This window comes from Hydra vulgaris, chromosome 14 (genome assembly GCF_038396675.1).
Source record: "Hydra vulgaris chromosome 14, alternate assembly HydraT2T_AEP".
Lineage (NCBI taxonomy): Eukaryota > Metazoa > Cnidaria > Hydrozoa > Anthoathecata > Hydridae > Hydra > Hydra vulgaris.
This window is the reverse complement of record NC_088933.1, coordinates 3533123-3547545: the sequence shown is the minus strand read 5'-3', so window position 1 is coordinate 3547545 and position 14423 is coordinate 3533123. Positions and strand designations below refer to the sequence as shown.

Here is a 14423-nt window from a genome sequence, read left to right as displayed (position 1 = left end):
GTAATATTTTTCATGTTTTCTTTTTTTATTTATGAAGCTTTCAAATCAAATGTATTATATGGTATAACAAGTTACATAGAAAAAATTTTAGACAAGTTGAAACCAATTAAAATTAAAAATTAGATGTAGTGAAATACAATATTAAATATAAATAACTAAATAAATACTTCTTGTTAAAATCTAAAAAAAAATTAAAAGTAAAGAAAACTTTTACATTGAAAATATAATTTTAAAAATTGCAAAATATTTTTTAAAATGTACACAAGTTATTATACATGCCATTAAATTAGAAATTAAATATCAAACATAATTTCCTGCATTTTTTTACTTCCAAAAAAACACAATATATTTGCATGTGTATATTTTCTTATATAAATTATATTATCAGAATCCTTTATAGAACTCTTCATTGCCATGCCATTCTTAAAGATTTAATAAAAGCCATTTTGCCACATATCAATGATGAAAAAATCAGCAGCGAAAGAACACCTGATATAAAAATGTAGTCGAAATCTTCCTTTAAAACATCAAACATTCGAGATGGCATAACACGAGTAAAATATAGATCCAGACCATATGCTAAAACTAGAGATGTTGATTCAAGTCCAGCAGAAGCAGTATGAATGCCACGAATTTTTTCAACTAAAATAATCAGTTAATTTTGAAATTTGTACAAAATAATTTTTTCTAACTTGTAATATTCTAGTAAAAAAACTTACCAGTCATATTATAATTTACAAAACCTTTTGGCGAGACAGGTAATTCTGGAGAATATGGCAGAACACCTTCTTCATTCAACATTTCACTCTGTTTTAGATTTCTTCGAGGGTCAAAAAAATTTTTGGGCAGTGAGTGTATAAAACCATTTTCTAAACCGATGAGAATGTTTCTGTTTGTAATACCTCGTTGCGTTATTGTTGCTGCCAATGTTCTTACACCAGACACAGGCAAGAAATAGCCTTGTGAAAGTATCATTGGAGAAGAACCTGGATCGAGAGATGAGAATGCTGTGCTAAAAAAATAAAGATAACAAGAAAAAAATTATTACCTGTTAAAACTATTTTATTTTATATTATTCACAGCAAAATCAAATGTTATTGCAAATTTGTAAAAAATGAAGTACAATAAATAACTAACTTCAAAAACATTTTATACATAAAAAAAATCTTGTTAAAAAGCACTTTTTTTATTTTTAGTTTTTTTTAATTCAAATTACCTACACAGTATTATACAAAAAATTTTCAGAAATTAAATTTTTTTTTAAAAATTGTAATATATACTTCGTTGCTTTTGAGACCGTACATGAAAACTTGAATGAAACTTGACCCAACATGAATACTCAAAAAAACTTTTTTTTCTGCATTTAGGGCCAGGTTGCAAAGTTCAGACTTAAGGTGGCCTCCCTAAACCCAATTACATTTACTGTATTTAATTATTCCAAGCATAGAAAATTTTGGCTAGATTTGGCAGAGATGAGTCACAAATTAAGATGAGGCCACCTAAGGTCCATGTACAAAACTCTGCATGTTTTACAATCTTAAGTTTTAAAAACTTTTTAATAACTTTAATAACTTTAAAAAAAACTTTTCAATAATAATCTCTCCAATACAATATTCAACATAACTATCTATTTTCAATATAACTTTCTAATATAATTTTCTAATAAGTTCTATATACAAACTTGTCGATTGCCAAATCTCACCACTTTTTGGAGTTAAAATTTATTCTTCCACCTTGCACCCTATTTTTTACATCGTTTCGCAATGTTATCAAGGCCAGTAATTTCTGATTGTTTATAATTAAAAAATTTTTGTAGCTAATACTTTGCTATTACCTGCTTATATATTTTCAATGTGGTTAACACAACTTCTACAAATTTATTTACAAGCATCAGAAACAAAAAACGATTCAAAATACTACAGAACTAAAATATTTTTAAAATCTTATAAAGTAAAGATTTTAAAGTGTTTATAACTTTTATTTATTAACTTTCATTTATTAACTTCCATTCATTAACATTCCATAGTTTAGTTGATGAATATAATTTGTTTATTAAAGCAAATAAACTAAATATATTAAATATATCTTGAGAGAACATAGTTTACAAATTCCAAAAATTAAGACTTTATGCACACCAAAACTAAAACTTTACCAAAGTTCTTGCAATATAAAAAAGTATCATTCATTTATTAGAAGTAACATAGTTTGAATATCAACTCAATTATTTACTTTAATAAAATTTCTGAGTTTTAAAAAGGGAAACAAAGAATAATAATAAATATATATCTATAAACAGATTTAAAAAAATAAATACAAACTAGTTAATTATAAATATAATACTAATATATAGTAGATATTTTTAACTATCAAATTAATGGTTGAAATGAATCCAATTATTAGCTTAACAAATAATAATGGATTTTAGAAACATCTGTCTAAACATATTTTTTTTTAATTACTTGTTCTTTTCTTCAAATCCTTCATAGAGCTCCACCACAGACATCTCTGTTCGCCGATGCTTTGTACTATAGTATTGATAAATAAGCCAATTTTCTGAATGTATCAAATCCAATGGAAGATCAGCACTTCTGTGAAAGGATGAATAAATTATATAACCTGAAATAAAAATGAAAAAAAAATATATAAATGCTTCAACTAAACTATTTAGAATCATAATATGTAACCATGGTTAACAAATATGGTTACGTACCATAGAACCAGCATTATTTATGAAGACAGGGGGCAGATGAGATATACTATAAAATTTCAAAAAGTCTCAATTGAATCGTAACCATCATGAGATATATTACAACCTTCAAATGTTCAGTTTAGCGGAAAGCTGTTTTTGTTTTTAAATAAACTTGTCCATTTTGCCTTCAAAAATATAATTAAAAATGACTTATGAAACAACCCAAATAATCCGAAATTTTTATACATCTTTTAAAATTAAATAAAGATTAACTTTAAAATCTTTGTTTTGATAGCAAACAAATTTTCAACATTAGACATGCTCTTTGCGTATTAACAAAATATTCAACTTGAAAAATTTAAGACAAAAAAAAATCTAAAATAAAAATTATAAACTCTATAATTTATAAAGTACTAATTTAAGAATTAAAACAAAATCAAATATTAGCATATTTTTGCAGGTCACAAAATCTAAAGAATTTCAGGTCAGCAGTAGAGTGCAGTGCTTAGCTGACACTAGATAAAAAAATTTTGCTTTTGATATTTTTATAGTTTATTTACTACATTTTCATTGGTTTTTTAGATTGATCATAGAAAGAACAGGATTTAGTAATGTAAATTTAGTTTATAAAGATTTTATTAACGACAAAATTTTAAAAAATATCACAGTACTAATGATTTGTTTGAAAGCAGACAAATACGAAAAAAACTTGACTTAAAAAAGGAAAGAAATCTTATTGGAAAAAAAAAAAAAACTTAGCTAAAACAAAACAAAGCTCAAAGATCTATAAAACAACCCTTCCCGGAAAGCATGTGCAGTAGCGCGCCTTGTAAATCCTTGCTTAAAGTAATTTTTTAGACAACTTGACCACATTTTTATATAGTAAGGGTTTTAAGAATTTGTGGCAAAATAAAGCTATAAGAAACTAGAGAACAAATCAGCTATACTCGAAGAAAAAAACCGAAGACTATACGAAATAGAAAATCTAAATAAAATAAGCTAAAAAAAAATATTAATAAAAAAAGAATCGTCAAAAAAATAATATACCTAAATATTTACTGTTTTTGTTGTTTTATTTTTAGAGTGTTTGTTATTTTCCACTACCAAAATTGATACAAGTTGAGGAAAAAAGTAGATAAAAATATAACGAAAATAAAAATAATTTTGATTTACAATTTTTCAGTCAGTATATAAAGGAAATCTTTCTTGCATCTAATGCAGTTAAATACATTTATTAAAGAAGCTATTCTTTTATTTAACTTATTCCATTATTTATTCCAAAATTTATTATTCAAATAACATTTTTTTACAAATAAATAACAATTTATTTTCTTATTTTCCTATTATATAAGTATTGAGAAAAAGCATCAAATATAGCAAAAACTTTTTTTAAAAGCGAAAAGACAAAAAACAAATAAACGTAATAAACGAATAAAGGTAAGAAACAAAATTACTTGTACATAGAAAATTAGTTTCTTAATTAAATGGACTGATAAAAATTGTGAATAAATTGAATATTAAAACTTTAAATTGTTGTTAAATCATTATAAAAGATTTTTTTTCAACAATAAAAAAAAAAGAATAAAAAAGTTGTATAAAAATTTTATAAAAAAAACTTTTTTTTTGATTTACTTTTGTTAATTAATAATTTTTTACTTTATTTAATTAAACTTGATAATACGTTACATTTATGTTTCCTTATTTAAGAGTTTTTTCCTCTTTCTTTGTAAGTAAGTTTAGCTTTTTGCCGCAAGTTATTGAAACGCTTTATAAGTTAAAAGATGCGAACTGCCGTGGTCAGTTAGTCTAAAACAATTACTCTAAACATGGACAAACAAAGCGTGCTATCACACGAGCTTCCCAATAAGGCTTGACAAATGTATAATAATATTTTAATAAACGACATTTACAATAATATTTGAAATTAATAACATTGAAATTCTGATCTTTTGTTATTTTTTTATAAAATTAGGTGACACTTTTATACTAAGTAATAACTTACTTTTAATGATAATTTAAATTAGGAAACAAATGTTATTTAATTTAATATAAAATATTATATAACTTAATTTATTAACTAATGTTTTACTCCAACAAAGTTTTAATGAAACTTATGCTTGTTGAATTATTTAATAAATGAAAAAGTCAGTATTTTTTTTCAAAATCATGTTCAAAAAATATAATCTAAAAATTATTTGTATTAAAATAAACAGATTAAACCATTAAACCATTCAGTTGCAACGAAAATTTTAAAATGTACTCTTATTTTTGCATTGTCTATGTTTTGTTTTTATTTTTTCACTTTTTTTTGTTTTTTAGCAATGTTCAAATTAATGTGCTAATGTGCTAATGTACTAATGTCTCTTGGTTTATTATACTAAAATGATTGGACTTTCAAAAGCTGCTAAAAACAACTAAATTGATTTTGAGAAATTAAAAAAAACTGGACTTGCTTATAGATATACAATAACAGAAATTGATATCTTCTCTATTTATTATTAGGACCAAGAGTCTATTATAATATCTAATATTTAAATAAATTTCAGTAAAATTTGGTAACAAAATAAATTTAAAATTTTAATTTTTGAGACTTAACAATTTTTGAAAATTCACTCCTCATATTTAAATCAATATCTATATGGCATATTACATTCCAAGTGAATTATAATTTTATTCTGCTAAATAAAATCATGTTGCATCAAAATAATCAAAAGTTTGGCATTGAGGTTAAACTAAAATAGTAAAAATAATTTATAAAGAGGAAGCAGAACTGCTTTCCAATACCACTGATAATGTTTAGTGAGTGGATATTTTAATTAAAGTCTTAGCTAACCTTTGGCGCGATACTGGTTTACTCATAAGTCTATATCTAGATGCTGTCTATATCTAGACAAGTCTATATCTAGATGCTGGTTTACTCATAAATATATATGCATGTTTGTGATCTGCTTATACCTCTGGTGTAGTATTCAGTTGCTAGTAAGCTTCATTGTTTATTTGGTTACTAGTTTTATTAACTTGAATGATTATTAAAAAACTTTGTTGCAAACACAACTGTAGTTAAAGACAATTTTTTTTATAAAACCAATTATAAAAATTGTTTGAAAAGATTTACATTTAACATAAAAAATATATTTTTTTAAATAAAAAAATGTTATATATTTAAATAAACTTAAATATATAGATCATCCAGGTCATATTTTAAAAATCCATCAAATTGTTTGGGTAAATTATCGAGAAAAAATCTGGAATATATTTTCCCTTATTTTCCTCTTAATTTTGCTTTTAGCTGAGCTGTTTCTGCTTTTTTCAAACATTTTTTTTATTTTTGTTTGAGTGATGAGCAAAAAAGCTTTAAAAAAATATATTACAAAAATATATACCTAAACTTGTATGTATGGAAAACGTTTTGGATATCCGAAAAAACTAAAAGTTAAGAAAAATATCCGAAATTCCGGAAATATCTGCAAAAAGATTATCCCTGTAAATATAATTTATACAACATGTAATTTTATCTTATTAATTGTAAATAGTTGCTTTGCTTAAAAGTCCTTCGTTAAAATAAATATTTGATTATAAACGATTTAAGTATAGGAAGTTGATTCTTTAAGGAGGTACTTGAATTTTATTTTCATTGGGACATACATAGGATGATAGTTTAACTTAAACATTCTCAAAACAATTAACGAGCAGTGGACAAGCTGTCATAACAAAATATTATTACATGCCATTGCTGGCCCAAGCTTCTTAAATAATATTAAAATAGCTGTCAACATGTAAATGAATGGTTTTTCCTAATAAAATAAGTCAATATTAGATTTTAAAACTTAATAACATAATTGCCCTAAAATGTCTTTAGAAAAGTAAGTTTTATAAACTTTATAATGTCCTAATGACAAGTTTTATTAAATATATATATATTTAATAAAACTTGTCCAACTTAAAAAAACAAATTACTATATTAAAAAATTACGAACTCATATTAAATCAATTATATATTTTTTACATATATTTATTTTTGCATTAAGAAACTTTTAAAAATTCAAGTCAGCAGTTGTATGCCAAAGTAAAGACAGATCACATTTTGTGTTGCAATGGCCGAATGTTGACCTGATAATCTCATATATATATATATATATATATATATATATATATATATATTATATATATATATATATATATATATATATATATATATATATATATATATATATATATATATATATATATATATATATATATATATATATATACACACACACACACATATATATACACATATATATATATACACACATATATATATATATATATATATATATATATATATATATATATATATATATATATATATATATATATATATGCCATGGGACAACTAATTATCTGCCAATGGAATTGGCTAATAGAGCAAAGCACTACTGGTTCATAGGGCACCTTATGATGTATATCACATACCTAGTTTTATTATATTACTTCTCATATATATATATATATATATATATATATATATATATATATATATATATATATATATATATATATATATATATATATAGAGAGAGAGAGAGAGAGAGAGAGGTAATATATTATATATATATATATATTTTTTAGATTATTCACCTCCCCAAGGCCCAAGGGGGCCACTACAGTCGAGGAGGCTACTCATTTTTTTTTTTTTGGGTTTTTTTTTTTATTTTTATTTTTTTTTAGTTGTTATTCGTGGTGCAACCCTCTCTCAACTCTTTAACTCCGAAACACGAACCTTTCCGAGCAAGGTCGCTGCGCGGAGAAACTAAGTTGAGCGCGGTACTTCCAGGGACGTGGTGGGAGTCGAACTCCGAACCTCTCGCTTATGAAGCGAGCGCTCTTACCACTATACCACTACCACATATATATATATATCTATATATATATATATATATATATATATATATATATATATATATATATATATATATATATATATATATATGAGAAGTAATATAATAAAACTAGGTATGTGATATACATCATAAGGTGCCCTATGAGAGAGAGAGAGAGAGAGAAAGAGAGAGAGGCTTGGACAGGAAGGTGTGCAATTTATGTTAAAAATAACTAACTTTGACAAGTTTATCTTTACTAACGTTTTTATATTAGCAAAACACTTTAAATAAAGAAGCTAATGAGTTTAATTAAAGTATCATTGAAAGTTGTATAAATTTTTTATTTATATTATTTAATTATATAAGATTTTTTTATAAGTAAAATAAAAAAAGTAAAAATTATAAATCAAATTTTATAAGCAACGACTTTAAACAGCGATGGTCTCTTTAATAAACTATATAAAAGAATTCACTCGAAAAGTAGAAAGATTTTGTTAAAAAGACTTAGTTATTTAATTCAAACGACTTTTTTGAAAGTCGTTAGAACTAAATAACTTTGATCTTTACTTATGTTTTTATATTATTTAAACACATTTAAGTAAAGTAATTAATCACTGCTAATGTTTTTTATAAAAATATTAAATAAATAATATATATAATTTTTTTAATTGCTGTTTTTTTATTGATATTTTTTGTAATTCAATAATATTCTTATACAGAATTTTATGTTTTACTATGTCATCCAAGTTGCAATACTTTCATAAACATAAGAGTTTTCTTAAAGATTAAAAAAAAAATTGTCCGATATCTCCTTGTAGTTTCTATTTTATGGTAGTTTAAATATGCTTTAATTTTAAAAATTTTATAGCGCTTATTTTTTTTTTAAACATTGTATAGAAAACACACACATTAAACGCTTCGTAAGCGAGAATATCAAGGGTTGTATACATATAACATCGTTGCATACATCGTTGTATACATATAACATCAAGGGTTGTATACATATAACATCGTAAGGGAGAATATCAAGGGTTGTATACATATAACAACTTTTCTACTTAAAGAAAAAAATTATTGATTTTTTTCATTGTAGATTATCTTGTCGAAAAAAAATGAAAATAATATTAACAACGATGTAAATAATATGTATAATCATTTTTACAACTTGTAAACTCTTTATTAGTTCTGATACAAATGCAGAATGCAGTATTGTTGATTTTAATACTGGAAACAGCCATGATTTTGTTGATTTTCTGTATCACATTTAATCCTTTATTATATGAACATGAAAAATATGATTTTATCGCTTTAATGAACCTCAATTTTCTACTTTTATGACTTTCTTGGACAGCAAACTATCAACTTTCATATTTCAGCTCAAGGAGAGTGAGGGTTAAAACAAAGTCTTAATAGTTATCTGTAAAAAACTAAAGCATGTATCAAATTTTATATCAGTGTCGCATTAGTGATGTGGCTTTATTTCAAAAGTGTGGAATTATGGAATTTATTAATTTTCAATATAGTTTTCTTGTCTATGAAAGAATTTATGATTTAAGAATTGCTTTAATTGAAATAAGCAACTAATTAGATTGCACTATTTTTAAGTGTGCGAAATGTTCACAAAAGAAGAGGCCATGTAATCAAAAAGAATTGTAAAAAGCACAAGTTTATTTTGAACGATTCGATGAACATATTTATTTAAATTCAAATTAAAATAAACAATTTAATCAAAAGTTCAGATTATTTGATGGAGTGATGCTTTATTGGCCGTGGTATTTTAATTAGTTTTATGTTACTTCATAACTAACTTTCAACAATGCTTTTGTGCTTATATATCTTTGTAAAATTTTTACACATTTAACAGTTTATTTAATGCTGTTTTTTTCGCTTATTGCAATTTTCACTTCTTTTTATATGTTTATATAAAGATTCTTAACCATTATTATACATTCTTATACATGTGTAACTCTTATACAAGTACTAATACAAAAAAAAGTAAATTTAAAAAGATTAAAAACCATTTTGAACAAATTTTTCAGAGTTAAAATTTAGGTTTTCTTAAAAATAATGTATTAAAACGCATTCATAAACATTTTGTAAGTATTTACTTATTTCATTCGGTTGCAACTTTTAAAAAGAAATTTATATACTTATATATTAATTAAATATATTTTCAATATTTTTATTTCAAAAATATCATGTTCAGAGAGCTGAATATTTTCCTGAACTTGTCAAATTTTTTTGTTTAAGTGTTTTCTCAGGTGCTTAATATGGAGGGGTAATTAGTTACGTTTTGGAAAATATACCCACCCTAAGTGTATAAAGATTCATTAAATTCATTTGTTTATTAAATTTTACTTATTGCCGAAGAAAACTACCTACTGATAAAAATAAAAATATTGCAAAAATATTAGCTCAAAAGTATAATCTTTTTTGTGCTAAAAAGTCAAAAATGAACTTTTTAATTTAAATTTAATAATTCAGTAAACTAAAGATTGACATGTCTGCACAAGGTTTATATAGAAACATACCTGTTAAACTTTAGTATACTGGACTATTCGATTTAAATTTAAATGTTTATTTTCTACTTTTTAGTACAAAAAATTTAAATTTGGTAAACTAGAGCTATGAGCACAATATTGAATGCATTAACACCAATCGATAATTTTTTTTATTCCATTATAAATATATTATTTTTTAATCATTAACTTTTAAAACATATTAAACATACATTTTTCGCTTTTATTTATTTATGTTTTTTTAAAAATGAATAAAATTTTTTTTTTTTTAAAACTGCATGGTATTTATAATTTTTAAAATACTTTATAAATAAGAAATGCTAGTAATAATTGCAATTGCTGATTCAATCTCAGCTTGAAAATTGTTTGGATTTGGTCTCAGGTGCATAATAATAACTTGTAAAAAGCAAAAAAAATTTGTTCTTTAAGTTTATAAGGTTTTTGTTGAAAAACAATTTGTTACCTAATGTAAAACATTGGCAAAATTTAAACTTACCTGTTACACCATCAACCAAGTAAACATATGAGGTTCCTTTAACACCAGACCCTTGCTGTGTCATAAATGCAATAAGATTTGGATTTAAGTATTTATATAAAACAGAATGATCCCCTAAGACACGCCCAACTGAATTAACAACTTCATCATTTCTTTTCTTTTTTTGAACAATCAATTTTTGATTTTCAGGGATAAATATTGACCACACTTCATATAATTCAAAATTACTATGAGTTTCTTTTATTTTATAACCTATAAATGTATTAGTTGTCTGATTTGCTAGGTAAATGTATATTGAGTCCATATGTGATTTAAGCTTATCAATAGTATATGAATTTTGTGGATAAATTTTTAACTGCTTCTCTGAAGTAACAACACCAACAACTTTAGCTGACTTGTCATCTAGAGAAAAAAAAAATTTGTTCTTTATAAACGGAAACATTTTGGCAAATTTTTTAATTATTTATATTTTCTTTCAATTTTCTTTAAACTAAATAAATAAATTTTATCCCAACAAATCACCTATTTCAATGCAATTAAAGAATTAAAAATGATTTTTATTGTTTTTCGGATTCTTCATGTTTTGTATTAAAAAGTAAATAAAAAGGAAAATTTTATTAAGGATTTTATAATTAGGTAACCTTGCACACTCAAAATCAAAGCAAACAAAACATAAAAAGATTTCAGACTTTGTACCTTCAAATGGAAGTTCTGCAACTTGTAGATACTCGAAGTTTTCAATTGTAACAGGCTCTTTCAAGCCTTCTCCAGTTAATGGATTGAACTTATAAATGACTGTACTTTTTTTATTTAAATTCAAAGGAGCAATCAAAATGCACTGTGAAGGAAGTGGGAAATGAGCAGAAGTACGTTGCTCGATAATTTCATAACTCCCATTAGAGCTTACATGAGGTAAAAAATGGCTCCAAACTATTTCACCATCTATAAAAGGATAGTAAATAACAAAATAATACATAATTTTAGAAACAACAACAACAACATTTTATATCAAGTAAAATGGAAAAATAGTATTAAAGGTATTACTTTGAGAATTGATAGCAAACAATTTCCTTGCTTTTGTCATCAGCAAAATAATTTTATAAATACTAAACTGGTCACGCTTTAAAGAAACACTTTTTTCAGCATTTCTATTAGAAAATTGATTATTTTTTCTAAGACTTGATACAAATGCTTGTAAGTGGAGAAATTGAGCTTTTACTCTGTTAATGAATTTGCTAAACACACCAACTAAAAATTAAAAAGTTCAAATTAAATTTTGCAAGTCTAAAGAAAGTGGATAATAGACATTTTATATAAAGATAAAAATGGATGAAAATTTTTAGTCGATAAGGTCAGCACTTTGGTCAAAATTTACAATTTAGAAAGCTGTGTCAACTTTTGATTTTGAAAAAAAATTAAACAAGTAATTTAATAATAAATTGTTTAAAAATTTTTTATATTTAATATTTGAAGTATTTTTTAACATTAAAAATTTACCATTTTGATTTACAGAAAATTCATCATGAAGCAAAGAAAGTTGTAATGCAGATGTTGAAGGAGGAAGTTCAATCATTTTAACATTAGAAACTTGTGACAATCCTTCATTTCTTGTCCAGAGTATTTTTCCCTCTTTATTTCCAACATTTTGAATAAGAAACATGGAATAATCTTCACAAATTAACAAAAATCGATAACTTAGCTCATTTTGTTTCTGATATAAATATACAGCACCATAAGTTGGTGGTGCTATTTCGGCATCCAAATAAATAACCGATTCTAGATTACTAGTTGTTTCTAATGTATTATATTCAAATACATTAACTTTTAAACATGGCTGATTTTTTAAAACAGACTCCGATATTTCAAAAATTAATTTTTTTGATATAACATCAATGGACATAAAAAATCCAGGTGATTTAAGAAATTTAATAACTTGAACACTTAGTAACTCTACATTAAGTTTGAATAATACTGAGTATTTACCTAACTTTATACATGCTTTATCTGATACCTTCTCTAATGATAAAGGTATTATTTGAAAATTTTTAACTTTTTCAAACTCACTATCTTCTAAAAAAATTTTTAAGTCTAAATTATTTTTCGAAAAAGTGGGTAATATTTCAGGTTTTAGATTTAAAACAAAAACTTCTGTTCTAGATGAAATACAAACAAGACAGCTTGAAACAATTTCACAGCTGATATGATCATTTAGTATCCAATCAGCTTCTACATCAATGCTTTCAATTACATTTCCAGTTTCCGGATCAAGATAAGATATGGAAACATAAGACTTACCACTTTTTATTTTAACAGAAAATAAATGAATTTTATTGTTATAACTCCATGCTCCGAACAATTGTGATGATTCAGAAACATCATAGTGCCATATTTCTGAACCATCATTTAAAGACACAACACAAATTTGTTGGTTCGACACAACTAACAAACTTTCATCTTCTAAAATGGTTGCCTGATGATTTTTCATTATGTTTGGTAGGTTCTTAAAGCGAGAATCAACTAAAGGAATAAACTTGTGAACACCTGACTCCCATATTAAATGACCATTTTTAGAATTCCATGAACGAATAATTTTACTTGACCCTGAAATTGTTATTAACACATTTGACTTGTAAAACAGCATTGCTACATCTCCATCGTCGTCTGCAAATACCTTTCGCCACAACAAATGCCCAGTTTTGGCATTAATGGCAGCAATAACGTTGGATTCAGTTGAGACGTATGCCCTTTGATTTCTAGAATGATTAGTTTCAAAATACACATATTTGGCTTTACCTATGTATTTATGACGCCAATCAAACAAACCAACCTGGTCTTCATACAATCCAAAGCTAAGCTGTATAAAAAATATGTTGACTATGCAGTAAAAAAAAATAATTCGAAAGATCGACACCGCATCGCAGAACGATCTCGTTGCGGCCATGGCTGTAGTTCAACAAAGCGTTATGTCAGATGGGCTTTTTATTTGCGCAAACTAAAGGCCCGTTTCTACTATACAAGAAATATATTTCAATAATGGCTGGTTTTATTTATCTCCTGTATTAAAAAACGTGGTATTGTCCTGCAAGAAAACTTGGAATTATCCTGTAATAAAAACTAAAAATCTGGAAGAAGACCATAATAATCTTGTTGATCTTGTCGCCAGAATCATATAAAAATTGTGATGTAAATAAATATTATACAGGTAGTCTAAATCAAAATAATAACCTAAAATAGTTGAAAAACATATGGTTAAAAGTTTTATCTGAAAAATATTTTAATAAATTGTCCGTTAAAAAAATAATATTCTTTAACTTAATTTTAAAAATGGAAAATCAAAATTGGGCTGAAAAACATTTTCCAAACACAAGATGCTCGATAAGTTATACAAAATTGATTAAACTTTTATCGACAAAAGGGTTCATTGAAGTACCTATGATTTCGCAAACAATATTTATTCTTTACTTTAAGGGTGCATAGATTCTTTAAAACATTTAATAATTGGTTGTTTATACAACAAAACGAAAGATATTCATAAACGTTTAAAACATTCATAACTTAGTGAGTGGTATAGTTGCTTTAAACTATTTTTGTTTAAACAATTTCAAGCCTTATATAGGAACCAGGTAGAAATTTGTGTAAGTTCCTTATTCATATTATGAGAAGCCGTGGCACAGTGGTTAGAGTTCTAGCTCAGAACCAAGCGGTCCGAGGTTCAACACCCAACAAGCGACATAGGTACAAAAGAAGGCGTGAACTTCTATTCAAATGCTCTCCCGAGGTGCTCTATGATAAGGCCGTAAGGACTTCTCGAAGCACCTAAATAGCTACAAAAACAAAAAAAGATTAGAAAAAAA

The 14423-nt window shown here is 25.0% G+C and overlaps 1 protein-coding gene across 1 annotated transcript; it reads right to left on the bottom strand.

The window, feature by feature from the left end:
* Nucleotides 1-208: 208 nt before the first annotated feature.
* On the bottom strand, nucleotides 209-13558 carry LOC100203611 (ER membrane protein complex subunit 1). The gene is made up of 7 exons (XM_065818406.1): nucleotides 12067-13558; nucleotides 11614-11817; nucleotides 11266-11511; nucleotides 10570-10971; nucleotides 2460-2616; nucleotides 720-1012; nucleotides 209-642 (listed from the first exon to the last, which is right to left on the bottom strand). The coding sequence occupies exons 1-7, from the start codon at nucleotides 13508-13510 to the stop codon at nucleotides 407-409; spliced, it is 2982 nt and encodes a 993-aa protein (XP_065674478.1). The 5' UTR covers nucleotides 13511-13558; the 3' UTR covers nucleotides 209-406.
* Nucleotides 13559-14423: the final 865 nt, after the last annotated feature.

Coding starts and splice junctions, on each gene's coding strand:
- LOC100203611 (XM_065818406.1), bottom strand. CDS start 13,510: ATGGCCGCAACGAGATCGTTCTGCGATGCGGTGTCGATCTTTCGAATT. Junction 11,512..11,613: donor GTTTGCTATCAATTCTCAAA/GTAATACCTTTA, acceptor ATCCTTTTATAG/ATGGTGAAATAGTTTGGAGC. Junction 643..719: donor TGTAAATTATAATATGACTG/GTAAGTTTTTTT, acceptor TGATTATTTTAG/TTGAAAAAATTCGTGGCATT.